Source organism: Loxodonta africana, chromosome 9 (assembly GCF_030014295.1).
Source record: "Loxodonta africana isolate mLoxAfr1 chromosome 9, mLoxAfr1.hap2, whole genome shotgun sequence".
NCBI classification, from domain to species: Eukaryota; Metazoa; Chordata; class Mammalia; order Proboscidea; family Elephantidae; genus Loxodonta; species Loxodonta africana.
The window spans coordinates 2,741,143-2,758,083 of record NC_087350.1 but is presented as its reverse complement, the minus strand read 5'-3'; the positions used below and the strand labels follow the sequence as shown (position 1 = coordinate 2,758,083).

The window sequence follows — 16,941 nt, the reverse complement described above, 5'->3', positions numbered from 1 at the left end:
TTTTTTTTTTTTTTTTTGGTAATTAAAGGCACATCATAAACTCTACTTTTAACTTTGCTGATTAAAATTACCAAGTAAAATAAAACATAGAACACAAAGGTTTTAATATTACCTTCATTTATCCTTACCACTGAAAAAATGGAGATTTTTCACTATAGAATCTCAAGTGAATGGTACTGAGTATGAATAAAAGTATTACAGGCAATATTCAAAGCAAGAATAGATGTGAAAGTTTAAGATACAAATTATTGCGCAGTAAAAACTGCAAAAGATGGAATCCATGTAAGGTGAAAACCTGTCAGAGAAGGAAAACGCAAATATTTTCCACTAAAACAAGAGATAAAAAAGTGGTAAGACCACACCCTGTCAAAGGCAGAAGGAAAACTTGCGAAACCGGAAAAAACAAGGCAGTCCTGTTGAGTTTCAGCTCTCACAGGTTTCACTGTACTTAATTCTACTTAAAACCACTCTAAGTTTAAAATTTTATGATAAATTTAAAATTCTCATCAATGTCAAACCACAAACTTAATATTTTGGACTATTTAATATATTTAGGATACTGATCATTGCCCCTGTCTGTCCACTTTTAGGTGTTATTTAAATGCTATCATGCGAACTAAAATTCTATTTCTTTCCCTTTCTATCTTACGAGTATCAGACATTTACACGTGGTAAAAAAGGAAAAAAAAAAAAAATGTTACCTGACTTAAAAACTGTCTTCAAAAGCAAGTTTCACACATCGTATTTGCTCACGAGCACAAAATTTACAGTCAGAAGTTGCACATAAAGGGTTTATTTTAAATGTTTTGAGGATAGGATAGAGTTACATCATAATTATAAAAATTACTTACAGAATTAACAGATTTATATTGTTTATACTTCTAAATGCAGAGAACAGGGAACTGTATACACATTGTATAAAATAAAATGAAAATTAAAAATGGACTCAAGCTCTAAAGATGAGGTCATTTACCTAATTTTAAAATGTGAACACGAAGACCTCTGAACTATACACTCTCATTCAAACTGCACTAATGATGTAAAATACAAAAAGCGCAGCATTTCCAAGGAACCACAAACATTTCAGCCATAATTACTTTTGTTGGAATAATTGTTTCTGTTTCGTCTTTGGAGAACTTTCATTTTTTTTAAGACAATCAGCTTAAGAATGATTTTAGGCACTACAATTTGTGACAATCAAAACAGTCTTCTAATGGGTCTACAGCTTTCAAAAATTCAAGTCCAATGCACTTTGGGGTTTGGCACATAAAACAATAAAAGAAATGAAATCTGTTTTTAGAAGTAACTGTGATTTTTTAAAGAATCCACAGTCCCTTCAAATGCTGCATGACACATACAAGTGGAAAACTACCTTCTGTTGGCACTACATTTGCTTCACCAGTGCATTTTTATCCTACGACCACTAAACGGCACAGTAAGCAAATATACAGAAACTGAAAACAAATGAAAACAAAGAAAACAAAAAACCTAGATATCTTTAACATGCAATTTTAGTTAATTACATTGAACATTCTACTTAGAATAGAGCATGCAAAAAGGATGGTCTGCTTTTAAGATTTTTCTTTGAAGCTTTACATGGCAGCTTGACATCTCTCTCTCTCTCTCTCTCTCACACACACACACACACACACACAATAATACTATAGCAGGTAAATGAGAAAGGCCAATAAGTTTCATACACAGATCCATGTCTTGTGTCATCATCACAAGCCCCATGGTAATTTTGGAAGTTAACGTTGAATTCCGAGAACAAGAAACCAACATTCAGACCAGGAAAATGCAAGCAATGCATGCAGATCTGAAACAGGAGCCTAAAATGAAGCCAAAGACGCAAGCGCCATGGAGCAGAGTAAGTCACAGCATTGATCAATGTGGGTTAAGCCACCAAAGGAATGGGGAAAAAGGGAGAACAAAACAGAACAAATATCCTTCCTCTTCCCTCAACCCTAAAAGCAATAAACGGAACATTAAAATAATAATCACATGTCACATTCATCTACGATTAGCAGATCATGTGGTGTATTAAAGTTGCTCAAGTGGCTTGTAGAAAATCCACAATGCAAGTCATTAGGTAATGCTAAAAACGTTTCAGTTGACCCAACCCTCAGGATTCTTCAAAATGAACTTTATTTTTCACTGTACCATGTTATATACATATTGTGAGTGCTGGATACACTCACTGTTGTGTCACAAATATCAGCTTGGGCTCATGGAGCCAGGCTCAGCCTTGAGATATACATGCAGGGACTCAATAGAAAATGGAGGCAATAGAAAAACACATACCAGATCTGTAGAATGAAACTCGTTCAAACACACATCAAACATTTATGACCTGGATACTTAGTGCTTTCATACTGCATTGAGAAGCTTGCCTTTGGTTACCCAGGGTAGAAAACTGGGCCCAATGGAGCCATGAACAGTAGTAGGTACCATCCAACAGCATGATGAGACACACACCTTAAGGCTAAAATGGGAGTCAAGCAAAACATGCGTAGAGACCTTTAGACTACTGACTCTCTAACACGAAGAAAGAACGGCCATAGCAAAGAGGCCCCTTGGCCCTCTGATCCAAAACCTTTCGTGTTGGTTGACAGCTCGCATGGTCAGCCTTCTGCACACTAAACGGACAAGGTCAAACCTCAGGTCTAAGCCCCTCCATTAGAGAGACTGGTTTCACATACTGCGTTTTCTCCTTGCTTTCAAACCACCAAGGTGCATCCAAAACAAAGCGACATATGGCAATTCTGGTGCTAAACCAACCATTTTTGCAGTTCTATTTCGGCTTAAAACTACTTTGCAGGAACAAACCATAAAAGGATTCTGTGGCTAAGGGCTGCTGCTATCACTGACACCCGGAAGCTAACATAGATGATGGAACCTTATATGGTAAAATATCACTGACATGCAAAATCCTAGAGTCCACTGAATGGAATCCACATTAACAGCATACTGTAGGCAAGGACATACAACACCACAAAAGGCATCAATATATTTAAGCTGTTATTTGTCAAGACATTCTTTGTGGGGAAAAGCCAGGGTGAAAAAGCTTTCTGACCATAATCATATATCAATAATAATAGTAATAAAAATAAAAGAATCCCAAAGAACTTGTTAGAAGGCAACAATGCCATTCTTAAAACTTACATTTCTAATATAAAAGTATTGTGTTCTTCCAGGAACTCAGAGCACATACACACAAATCACTGATGTAGTGTTACCTTTTAAATTCATATTAAAATCCAGGTTTATAATTTGTACAAATAACGAGCCAAACGTGCCATCCAAAGTACACCTACATTATACTTTGCGGACCAAGTACCTGGGTTTTACTAAAAGTATTTATGATTTAAAATGTAACAACAACAAAAGATTAAAATGCTTAGAATTAAAGGCAGCCTTTTAGCCAGATGGCGGACCAGTCTGTAAAATGTCTAATGTGGGTCATGAACTGTTCATAAGTGATTCAGATTTTGACTTATCATTTAAAGCCTCCAGATTTAAAAGGTGCACTGCACTTTCACCTTTCAAAAAAAGTTGATCATTCCTATGTGCTTCTTGTGTCCAAATTTCAGTTTAAATAAAGAAGAGTAATACAGTATATGACTTGACTTGGGTCAAGCACTCCTGTTAAACTGGAGAAAATTATTTAACCCCTTATCCAATCCACAAAGAAAGGACTGCCAATAGAGAGAGAGAGAGAAAAAAAATATATATCTATGTGTATAAATATGTACTCTCTACATATACACACACAGGTATATAGATAGAGAAGTAGGTAGATAGGTATAGATATATATCTCAAAAAGGCAGTAACAAAAAATACCAAACTATACTTGCATTGTGGCAGCAGAAAAAGAGAGTTAGGGCGAAGGAGAAAATGATTAAGATCATTACAGTTTTAGATGATTATGATATTAGCTTAACTTTTACCAAATTTGCCTGTAACTCCTCTCCAAAGAAACAGACTTCTTTTAAGAGGAAGGAGTTCCTTACACAAAATGCTTTGTGTTCACATAAATCTGTACTATTGAGAACAAAACAGTTTCGCTGGCAGAGATTGTGGGTTCGCAGGGACATTTAAGCTTTCATAAACTGGAAAGCAATCAAGTCTTTATGTCTACAAATTATACATTTAACAGTTCCACAAATTTGGCAAAGTTCGCGATGACATCTAGGATGTTTTCACCAAATCGTAGACATAAATATGGAAATCATCATCAAACTTGATGAAATAGACAGATGGTTTGGCTTCTACTTGATGAATGACCATGCCAGTCCTTTTCGAGCCATCTTCTTTGGCATATTCCACTTGTTTGCCCACCAGGCTGTCCACAACTTCTCCTGGTTCCCTTTCTGCTGGAGGTGAATCATCTGTATTTAAGGGGGGGGGGGGGGGGGAGGGGATGTAAAGTCAATTTATAGACAAACGCCAACTCGTGTATTTCTTGTTAATATCTGAATTCATCCTCGATTATCTAAATATTCAGACGTCATTGCATTCCACATCATCTTCCTAATCCAGTTTCAAAGGACAAGGGATTTCTGATGCTTTAAAAATACAAGCTAGTTGAACTTACTGCACTGTGCAAATCTGCTCCAAAAGACCTCTTTAAAATTTTAAAAAGCAAAGATGTCACTTTGAAGTCTTAAGTGCACCTAACCCAAGTCATGGTATTTTCAATCGCCTCATATGAATGTAAAAGCTGGACAATGAATAAGTAAGATCAAAGAAGAACTGATGCATTTGAATTACGGTGTTGCTAAGAATATTGAATGTACCAGGGACTGCCAGAGAACGAACAAATCTATCTTGAAAGAGGTACAGCCAAAATGCTTCTTAGAAGCGAGGATGACGAGACTTCACCTCACATGCTTTGGCCGTGTTATCCGTGTTTGAGCCCTGGAGAAGGACATCATGCTTGGTAAAGCAGAGGGTCAACGAAAAAGAAAAAGACCCTCAAGGAGATGGCCTGACACAGTGCCTGCGACAACGGGCTCAAACATAGCAACAATTATGAGGTGGTGCAGGACCAGGCAGTGTTTTGTTCTGTTGTACACAGGGTCGCTATTAGTTGGGACCAGCTCGATAGCACCTAACAACAACAATAAAATGATGTAAAAGAATAAATACAAAAATGAAATTCAAAACACTGGAGTAAAGGTCTCCAGGAATTGAAAATATAGACACCCGGATCCTTGCTTACTAAGAAGTGCTCTCTGTAAATACTTGACATTAAGGAAAAAGAACCTAAATGCATTTGTATCGCTAGCTGCTGATTATGAAGGAAAAATCACAGCAACGGGAAGCTTCAAATATACACTGAAAAACAGTCAAAAACAACTAACCTCTATTTCAGTACGGAAGTCAAGCAGCAACTGATTATCAAACATTTTCTTATCTACAATTTTTGGCAAGAGGAAGAAAATTTTCACAACCTATGACTAAGAAATAATCACGTCCCTAATAATTAAAATGAAAAAAGAAAGTATTTGTAAAACAGTTAATCAATATCTTGTTCTAAAATCCAAATTCCTTTTAAATAACCAAAAAATCAAAGTTGCCAACATGTACTTACTAGAGTCAGGCATGATGCGAAGGTCGCCTTCTTTATAGTCATCTAAGAGCTGGTACATGTACAAGACGGGGTCTTTCTCATAGGTAATGTAAAACCACGTGTTCATTATGGGCGCGCGTGCTAAGACCATTCCCCTCCATTCATCTTTAGAACCATCCTCCGTCTCAAACATATGTTCCACAGCTTTGCCAATCATTGTGTCTGCTAAGTGTGCATCACTGATTCGAGATGTTGCTGGGAATTAAAAGGGGGGGGAAAAATCCCAATGGTGACAAAACGTTTCAATGAATATTTATCATGAAGACTAAACTTACTGAAGAAGACAACCTAATTTGTCTCCGCAATGTATGAGCAGGCATCAGAATTACCCAGAGGGCTTATTAAAAACTGCTGGGCTGCACTCCCAGACGTTGATCTAGGACCCCCGAGGTGAGGCCAAGAATCTGAATTCCTTACAGTCCCAAGTGAAGCTGATGCTGCCAGTCCCTGGAACTGACTCATGTCTGAATTTCAGAATACTCTCTTGTAGCCACAGAGACAGCTATCTTCAAAAAACAATTAGAACTCCTATTTCATTAATTAATCAGTGCTTCTACTGCTGTTAGCATAATAAAGCCAAAGGAAGAAGAGAATTCCTTGGTAAATGTAATGGGTATCTTAAACATTATGGTAATTTTCTTTATGTAAGTATGTGTTAATTATCATAAATTACATAGAATTAGCTCTTCTCTGTGCCTGGTATTTAAAAATTCCACTGGTTTCTTCATGCCAGAAGTTATCAACTTTGTGACCTCAGGACTCCTTCACATTCTTAAAAGTTACTGAGGACCCCAAAGTGTTTGTTTCTATAGACTATTCCTATCAGTGTTTACTATTTTAGAAATAAAATATGAGAAATTTAAAATTACCAACGTAAACAATGTACTTTTAATGAAAAACATTGTTCCTAACAAAAAAAAAAATTTTTTTTTTTCAGTAAGAATGGTGCTGCTTTACATTTTTCTCTCTTTAATGTTTAGTTTAAAAACCAGCTAGATTCTCATATCTGCTTCTGCTTTTAATCTGTTATAAAATCCAGCCTCTCAAAGATACACTGTTAAAAAAAAGAGGAGTATCTTAACAGTCTTTTCAGATAATTCTGGATAGTCTTCTATGATACTACATCAAAGCTCAGTTAAGTGACAGTTCCGGTAGGGTTCATTGCAATGCGTAATCTAGAACTATTATCAACAAGTGTGTCCCACTCTGTTACATTAAAAACCATTAGTCTGTCTTGTATTCTGAATGGATCTTTTACCAGGACATAATTTGGCAACGTGAATTATTCGTGTGGAAAATATCGTGTCTGCAGAGTTAGCAGATCTAAATGGACAGCAGAAAACCTCACTGTACATTTGTGAAACAGGTAGATTATGTAGTATTATTATGAAAACAGCTTTGACCTCACAGCCCCCTGAATGGGCTTCATGGAACTCCAAGGATCCCCAGAACTTGTTTTGGGCATTATTACTTTATGCTACCCCATGCTTTTATGTTGATTAACTTGTTACTCCCTCTCTCCTCCACCTTTAGTTTAAAAAAAAAAATAATTATAACTATAATCTAATGGACTACCTGAAGCAAATAAGGAAGACTGTTTTCTTTCTATACGGAATATAAAGGCCAAAAAATGTTTGTTTGTTTTTTGTCATGAGGAAGAATGACGTGTCCAGTCATGCTTAAAATAGATAAAAATGTTAAAAATGTCAAGATTTATACTCCACAATTACTTTTGAGAACAATAAAGATTTCTGTGAAAACTGAACTATGTTTATATAAGATGACAAAGACTCAGCATTTGATATTTCTAAAGGGAAGATGAAGTAACAAAACAATTCACTGCTACGGCGAAGAACGAGCTTGCCGGGCAAATACGTCGGTCCTAGGAGCACAACGGCACGGTCTCGAGAAACACAGAGGGAACGACTGGACTGGTTTCTTCCATAGACAACTTGATTCCAAAATTTCATTTTAAGAAAGAAAAAAAAAATTTTAAGTTTTTATGATATCCAATCTCCCCTCAAAGTCTAGATCTGCTGAATCTTTCTTTTTTTAATGGTACAGGCTTCTAAAGACAATTCTAAAAGCAGAAACCATTATCTTAAGCAATAGCAGCATCACTGAAATAATAATAAAACATTTCAAAGTAAATACTCTGAAAAAATAACATTAATTTGACTGTATTCTACATGATTGAATAATAAAATTCACTTGTTATTTTTAAGTTTCACCTTATGCCTTCAGGAATATTTGCCAGGCAAAACTAATAGTGTATGACAAAAAAAACAAGCTATTCATTTCCATGAGCACTGTACAAACAAGCCCTAAGTTATGTATAATAAAGCTCATGTGTTTTAGCTACTTAAGTTGTGGCTCGAAGTATAGACAATACACTGTGTACTGTCATTTATGTACTACACAATGAAATCAACCCTTCACGGACTCTGTAATAAGCACGTAATTTTCTTAGGTATCACAATATGATGAAACTGACACACAGCACGTCTCAGCTAATGGTATTCCTACCCATCAGAATCCAGACAGTGAGCAAAAAGTCTAGAAATAACCATACTAGGAATTATTACATTTACATTGTAAACTTCTTTGGGGAACAACTATATGCATCTTTACGTCCCTCACAGTTCCCTGACCTGTGGTTTTCAAACATTTACTCATCAATTTTTGTGGTTTCTAGGTGGCTAACTTAAACAGAGTCCTTGAATTCCAATAAAAATAAAAATACCAGTAATGCAAAAGAATGGTAAAAAGCATCCATTTCAATGATTTTTAAAGCATGTACAGCACAAATAGTGAAAAGAACTTACCAACTCTATCAGGGAGGACTTCAAGTGCAGAAACTCTTTCATCTTTATTAAGTTCTAGTCCATAAACACAGTCAAATCCATCGTATTTTATAAGATACAATGAAGGATTTACGGGAACCTGATCCAGAACTGTTCCTTTCCACTGTGTGACGGGTCCATTCCCTTCTTTCCACCCATGCTGAATTCTGCAGCCCACGATGTTCCGCCGGGGCTGGGAAACAGGTTTGCTGGGCCCCACACTGCTCCGATGTTTTCTGTATTCACACATATATACACACAATGGATAATCTCAAGACCATGCATTTGTCGAGGCCACAAAACTACTGGCTGGCATGCTCTCATTACAGACAGCCCTGAATTATACGCGAACTAACGCTTGCCACATTCATCTTTCAGATGGCTCAAGGTGTTTATGCTCTAGCCCCACAACAGTGGTGTTCCAAGGTGGAGGGCCTTCTCCATCATGTGACTCTCCCACACAAACATGTGTAACATGACCTGTCAGCAACAGGTGCTTGCTGCGCACCTGAACTGTGTACACATAGAACAGCAATGTAGAACTACTCCTATTCAATAGCAACTTAAGCCTTGACATTAAGCATCAGTTTTCCAGCTTTCTGAGTTTCCTTTAATCAACTTGCCATTATTATCCAAGTTAATCAAGGAAAGAAAAGGGCCAACCACATGAAATATTTCTTTTGGTTATACATAAAGTGGTTATACACTGTGAGTTGGAGCCAACTGAAAGGCAGCTAACAACAACATGACTTTATATAGTATGAACCCATTTCAAAAGAAATGTGTAACTATTCAATTTTCCCCGTACTAATGACTGAATAATTCTGCCCCCACTAACTTAAACAGGAACACACTAGACATGTGAAGAGTCCAGACAGCTTATATTTATGTGTTATATCATCATCACTCCCCTAGCAAACATATAGTTAAACACTTAAGAAGTTTACAACACGTAATTTAATATTAAAAACCACTGACACTAAATGGAACTACATTCTTTCTGGAGTTATTAGCAATTAAAAATCCTACATATAATGTTTAGAAACAATACACCTGGCCCTTGGTAAGAGGATAAATCCTTGCTTCATCTAGAAATCTAGTGACATAGGACAAATCTTGACTTGAATGCAACCTGAAGGCCAAAACTGACAAGATAGATGTTTATAAATGCCAAGGATTAAAAAAAAAAAATCAAGAGGGCAAGACAATTTCCTTCCCAGTTTTCTAAGTATAAAGCTCCCACCTGGTATGCCATGAATAAAAGTGATTATCACCTAATATATTATTTTGAAAGCAAATTATTATAAATTATAATACTTAAAACTATAATTATACATATTCTAAGTAGAATAATTTATTCTGAATTGGTTAGGTAAATTTGTTTGCGAAACAGAAAAACCGGTTACAGCAAATTATTGGGGCTGCCTCAATGAGGCCTTAGTGCAGTACTCAGACCTAATGGACAGAGCAGTTGAGATGGTAGTAGCATCATAGTTTTGTCATCTCCCCAAATCTCACAAAACAGAGAGTGATTGGGATACCTACGAACCCCACCCTCAGAGAATCACCTTTAATACAAGTAGGTGTCAGGGATCCTCAGAAACCCCAGAACACAGGCAGGTGCGGCCAAGTTGCCAACTTCATCAAGAACTATGGTGGCAGCAGCCATGTCAGAGGTGTTGGAGAGAAGGAAAAGGGAGCTTCCTGTAATCCTGAGAGCTGGGGAGCACCAAATCATGAAGAAGTACTCACCCCAAAGGAAAACTTCTCCACGTGCAGTGGAAAATTCAGCAAGCGGATCTGAGAACAACCAGGGCAATGGCAAAAGGGGTTACAAAGGTTAGTAAGTGCAAGATGGTGAGGCCAGAAAATGCTGCTTCTGCCTAAGCTCTCCCGACTCCTGGGAACATCCAACAAGAGTTCCTTTCAGGAAGGTTGAGCCCTGCACCGAGGACACACAGCTGGGAATAAAATTTAACGGAGCAGGGCTGGAACACAAGGGTAAAGAAGACAGAAGTTCAGACACTCACGGAGTGGGGGCCCAAAAGAGGCAGATCTCAAGAAGTATGACAGAAGTGACTACGCATACAGGCTATATTTTTAAGTATGTCACAGGACAACAAAAGAGGCTACCCTAGAGCTCTGAAGCTAGGTAAGCTGTCCTGGAACACTCTTGCCACTTAAAACAGAAAAACTTTAAAGGATAGGAAAAACCTATCTCATTTGCATGAGTCTCAGAAAAGGAAAGAGTCTGACAATCTGAATGATGTCCTGAAAGGCAGACCAGAAAAATATGCCCACGAAGCAGATGAGAACTATTACCCCGTGTTAAACAAACAACAGAAGCCACGAAACAGGAACATAAGAAACCGAAATGCTCAGAAATGAGATAAATGAACAGAACACAAGGGAAGGAAAAAAACTAGACAAGGGAAAGAAACAATTAGCAATTTGAATACTTCTCAGGAATGAAGACTACACCAAAACATAAGAGCAAACAGACACCATGGGAGCACACAGATGTGAGATCAAAGGAAATACTGTTCTCATAAATGCTTCCCAAAAAATTTATAGGATGAGCTTCAGATAGTCAAGGAACAACTGGAAAAGTCTCAGCATAATAAGCAATGAATGTATTTAACTGTAAAACTAAGACAAGTGGTGGAAATAGGAGATTGTTATATGCTCTGACAACGTAGATTAAACTCAACTCTCAGATATGGGAAAGGAACCCTGGCAGCACAGCAGCTAAGCACTCAGCTGCTGATGGAAAGGTTCAAACCCACCAGCCGTTCCAGATGGGGAACGATGCGGCAGTCTGCTTCCTTAAAGATTACAGCCTTGGGAACCTTAGGGGGTGGTTCTGCTCTGTCCTGTAGGGTCGCTGACAATGCAGATTTAACTCAACTATCAAATAAGGGAGGAACGAATATGGAAAGCAAAACATGCTTGCTGACCCGTGATACAAAGAAATTGTTTTGGCCTTTGTCTTTGGTTCCTGATGGTCCTTGGAATTCCCCAGCAGTTGCGGTGTCTTTGTCTTCTAAAACACCCAGGCAACCCTTCTACCTGTCCAAATGAGTGGGGACCACACAGGCCCCACTAGTCAGCTAACCTCAGAAAGGGAGGGGGCATGCCGTCTCCCAATCTTCCTCACAGTGAGGTCCTAATCCTGACTCCGCATCGAAGCCAGTAAAAAGCCAGGGACACAGAAATTTGGGGGCTTCCTGGATTGGCGAGAGCATCTGCCAGGGAGGGGGCATGTCCCTAGGGACAATGGAAGTCTCACAGCCGGAACCCTCCCAGAAGGCACCCCATGGGTCTCTTCCTTTGTACCCTCTCTGGGTATAATAAATGGGTAACTGTAAATTTACTCTGAGAATTCTGTGAGCGGTTCCAGAGAATTAACAAGCCCACGGGGCGCGGGGGGCGGGGGGCGGGCAGTGAGAGCCAGCAGGAGCTGGTGACCGCCTATCTGGAAGTCTGAAGTACTATGTCTTTTTAACTCGTGTGTTCTAGCTTGGGGTGGCTAGGATCAGAGAAAGAGACTGGTCTGAAGTGGAGGAAATCATGTGGATTTCCCAATTTGCTGCCAACGCCCACTGTCCTGAAATGCAGAGAGTCGTGTGGATCCCTTTGTTTGCGGCTGTTACCCTTGACCTGGCCCAGGGTGGCTGAGAATGAGCTTGGAGCTGCTGGACAGAGATGTGGCAAGGCAAGGACTGGGTCCACTTTCAGTGGGAACTGGATTCATGCTGGTCCTTAGCAACAAGGGTGGGATTTATCATAGGGTCGCTACAAGTCACAATGGACTCCACAGCAGTGCGTTTGGTTTTGGCTTTGGCCCTTGCTTACTGCAGTTGGCACACTCCCTTATAAAACTTGTAACACAAGACAGAGAACGAAGGAGAAGGCAAAAACCTAAATTCAATACTGTTGATGGTTAAGGAACCAATACACACTGTCTAAAAAAAATAACAGAACATGCAAAGTAAAACTTAAGAGAGAAAAACATTTAACAAGGCACAATAAAGTCTGTCAAAGGAATGTAACACATACTCAGAACCAAAAGAATGTGACCTTCAAGACCTTTTCATAATTTATGGGAATATGCAACTACATCCCATTGGCCCTCTGTGGGAAGATCACTGGTGAAGGTAAGTTTCTCCTCTGGAAAAGAACGTAGGAATTCTTTTTTAGCATTACTTTTTTCTTCAAGTAGACAATCAAGTATGTATCTTATTTTGATCATTCAGCAAAATTCCCAGTGATTCACAATTCCCTCACACCTTTAGCAAAGGTTCCTAAACCTCACTGAGGAAAGTATTCAATCACACATGCTATTTTGTAATTTACAGACATTTAGTTATTACTACCAAAATTATAAGCAAATACAGCATGTGCACTAGAAAAGGTTCTTTTCTACACTTACTGGAATGCATTTTTCTACCACCTTCATTTTCAACAAAACCAATATAAACTTAGCCAATGATAGCAGAAAAGGGCAATCAACAGGCTCAGAATGGTGATTTTCTGACTCACTCATTACCTTCAATACGTTAAAGAGGAGTAAGATAGAGAGAGGCTTGATTCTTTCCCCTTTTTCTTTACCAAATTTAAAAATAAGCAGTTTTCATAATGTTCACCTCCAATGGTATTAACTAAAGCTTTCGTCCGTTTTTTGAGTATTAAATGGACTCAAACATGCCTTGTAGGAGTTCTTTTAAAACCAGCTCCTATGTCCTTTAATTCTGAAGATATGTGATCCTTTCTTTTGGGGTGGGTTCTATTTTCTCTTTTAATAAGGGAATTTTCATCACTAACTTTTAGCTGCGATAGGTGATATATGTATGTTCAGTCTTACTGACTTGGATGAGGTTTCTCTGCACCAAATGAGGCTTCCAGTGGAAGCTGTGTTTTATTTGTAGTTTTCCAGCACCACCTTTAACTTTCAAAGCAACGTATTTAAACTTATATTTTTTTACTATAATCTACAATTAATCAATACTTTCCCGTTCCCACCCTAAGAAAAACTAAAAACAAACAAGAAGCTCTCATCAAAAGGAGAGAAAGGGGTAAGGAAGACGGAAAACCACCACAGCACATTTTAAGTAACCTTACCTGGCCGCTTCCATTATGCTGTGGAAATTTAAGCTTTGTTCCAAATTGTTATTTTTCATTTTGCTACTTTCTTAAGAATGATTATTTTTAAAACAATTGCCTTATTTAAAAATAAGCAAGGAAGGCTTTTTGTCTCAGGTATATTTAGTCTTTCTAGATACACCCTCTGGTGATTCTTTCAGATGTCATTGTTAGACGCCGGTGAGCTGCACAACAGGACGGAACACTGCCCAGTCCTGCGCCATCTTCACAATCCAATACGAGCCAATCCTCACAGGCTACATTTGGGCCACTGTGATACCCAAAATATAACTTTCTGAACTCTTGAAAGCCCCAATTATTATTTTGCCCTCAGTCCTGAACTGGCTAGGTATATAATACAGGTTTAAAGTCACTTTCCCCTCAGTACTTGAGGGGGAAATGTATTTCCGTCTTCTTCTATGATCCAGAGCTACAGATTACCAGATGCCAATCTGATCTCTCTTCCTTTGAGGGTACTCTTTGTTTTTATCTTCTTATTGTTTTTAGGATTTTCATTATTCTTGGAGTTCTGACATGTCACCATGACTTGTGACATATTTTTAATTATCCTAGCAGTTGGTCAATCTAAAGATAGCTGTACAAACTTATCTGCCATTATTTATTCTGATTACTTTTCCCTTACTAGATGAAAGCTAGAATTTCTAGAGTTATTCTCCATGATCAACTTCCCTCTCATAATTTTCATCTTGATTAAACCCTCAATTTTTCTTGAATTAGGTAAAGCCCTACTTTCATACTTGCATAATATTTTTAATTCCTAAGAACTCAATGTTTCTTTTTAATCCCTGCCCCCGCCCCCCAATTCTTCCATTAACTCTTTGTGTTAAGCCTGGTGCCATTCTGAGTGTTGGTTTCTTTACATATTTGGCAACTCCTGGTTAGTTGTTATATTTAGTGACTTTCATGCTTTCAGTTTTCCTTGGATGTTTAGTGATTCTTGGTGTTCATATTTGTGGATACAAGTCAAGATTAAGTGCTATTTGCAGCTACAGTGCATTTCTTTAGCCCAAGTGAGAGTTCCTGGTCTCTTAACAATAATCTATGTAGGGTCTGATCACAGCATCCACGACCCAGGTTGCTGTGTACTACCAAGGAAGTGCTGACCTTAAGGGAAGGTGAACTCAGCATCTTCCATTTCAACACCAGCTCTGTCCAACTAATGTGGCTATTTTATTACCCTTCAACACCTTTGATTTCACCCCCACCATTCCATGCTCCAGTCCTTCCTACCTCTGCTCGCAACAGTCTCCCAGCTATCCACTTCGAATATTGTTTGGCGGTCTTGTCTGTCCTTTGTTAAGTGGCTAAGAGCACCTCAGCTCAGATGCTTTGTTCCTATCTACTTTAGAATTTCCAGAAATTTCTCACTGCCCTTGTCTGCTGGTAGGATGGCTATTCTACCTCAATAGAAACCAAAACTGCAAATTGTGAGGATTTATTTTAATGCAAAGTATGGTGAGGTACCATTTTCTATCTGCTTATAGATACACCCTTTCTAGAGAACAATTCAGCAATATGTATCCAGTGCCTTGCCATTTGGAACATCCACTGTCCCAGTAATTCCACATTTAGGATTTTAACAAAAGAAAATAACAAACATTCTTTACATCGTTAAGAAACAGAAAATATGTTCATTAATCCCCACTGATTAAATAATTAATAGTATATATGATGAAATTACTATTAAAATCATGGAAAAGAATTTAAAGCAATTTTAAAATCCCACAATTTAAAAATATGATCCAGTGAAAAAAAAATTTATACATACACAATTATCCACACAGGTGTGTTGAAAAAATACACATTATATTATTAACAGTTGCAATCTCTGGATGATGACATGAGAAATAATTTTGTTTTCTTCCTTTGTGTTCACCTGTTTTCAAAATTTTCAATAAGTATTTCATTTTTACAGTCAGATAAAACACAAGTTGTAATTTAATTACTGCTAAAGTAATACGATGGATATTCAAATTCTACAACAAATTATATTAAAAAAAATCATGTGTTAAATAATATAAATCCCTACATTTTATTTCTATTGCCTTTTTTTGGTCAAAAGAGTTCTACCTTTAGAATGTCATTTCATTAGTTCTAAAAGGAGAATCAAAGAGTATCTAATCTAGATACTGGAGCCCTGGAGGTGCAATAGTTAAAAGCTGGGCTGCTGAGCAGCAGTGTGAATCCACCATTCACTCCTTGGAAACCCTATGGGGCAGTTCTCCTTTGTCCTACAGGGTCCCTGTGAGTAAGAACAGACTCGAAGGCACGTAACAACAACAATCTAGATACTATTTCCAACCAACTTATTTAATGAAGGGAGCCTCTGGGTGGTACAAACAGTTAATATGCTTGACTGCTAATTCAAAGGTTGGACGTTTGAGACCACCCACAGCACCTCAGAAGAAAGGTCTGGCAATCTGCTTCCAAAAAACCAGCCACTGGAAACCCTATGGAGCACCGTTCTCCTGTGACACACACTGGGGTCACCTTGAGTTGAGACTGATTTGATGGCAACTGGTTTTTACTTAATGCAGAACTTTAGATGACTGCAAAGGCGGAGGAAACAAAGTAAGATTTCACAGAGAGCAATCTCCTCCACCTCCAATGAATACTGAAGGTAAAGACTTGAAAATCAGGAATCTAGCTTTTCAATTATTGGGCTTTGAAAGCCTAAACTGCTCTGTAGCCAAAGTTTATAAAGAAGAGTTTAAAGAACAAATAAACAGGCCATACTCAGTACTGACAGTCTAGAACCATGTAAGCTGTTAAGAATTAGCTTAAGCTCTTCTAACCAGCATCTACTTGAAGACAAGGTTTAGAACTTCCCTAAATAACAAGTCGTATTTTGAGAATATCTAATATTTGCAAAATGTCGATAGTTGATGAAGCTGGGTGATAGACATGCAAGATTTATCACAGTATTCTATTTCTGTGCATATTAAAATTTTTTCTATATTAAGAAGTTAAAAATTATGTATTAGGTTAAGTTCTTAAATTTCATTTAACTTCTAATGCTAGTTAAGATTTAAAAAACCAACAAGATACACTCTAATAATAAAAATTAAAGATTGCTTATATGAGTTAAAATAATACACAGAAACGCAAACTAATAAGACTATGTCAAATTACTGGAAACGGTATAACATTAAAACACCCTTTGGTCATTACTATTCAGTTCAATCTAAGAACATCAGAAACAGAGAATTGTGATTAACAACTTAAGATAACTTTTTTTAATTAAAAATGAGGGCTTCTTAAACATACTGATTTTGATTTAAAACAACTCCCTGCACATA

At 37.7% G+C, this 16,941-nt stretch overlaps 1 protein-coding gene across 10 annotated transcripts in view; it reads right to left on the bottom strand.

The window, feature by feature from the left end:
* Positions 1-777: 777 nt before the first annotated feature.
* The window catches only part of SPIN1 (spindlin 1), an 89,498-nt gene continuing 73,334 nt past the window's right edge, over positions 778-16,941 (bottom strand). For all 10 annotated transcript variants that reach the window (XM_064291006.1, XM_003421569.4, XM_064290999.1 and 7 more), the window contains 3 exons: positions 8,462-8,715; positions 5,598-5,831; positions 778-4,392 (listed from right to left, as the gene is read on the bottom strand). In XM_064291006.1, coding sequence (XP_064147076.1) covers positions 4,193-4,392; positions 5,598-5,831; positions 8,462-8,715 — 688 coding nt within the window. In that variant the 3' untranslated portion in view covers positions 778-4,192. The remainder of the gene's footprint in view (positions 4,393-5,597; positions 5,832-8,461; positions 8,716-16,941) is intronic.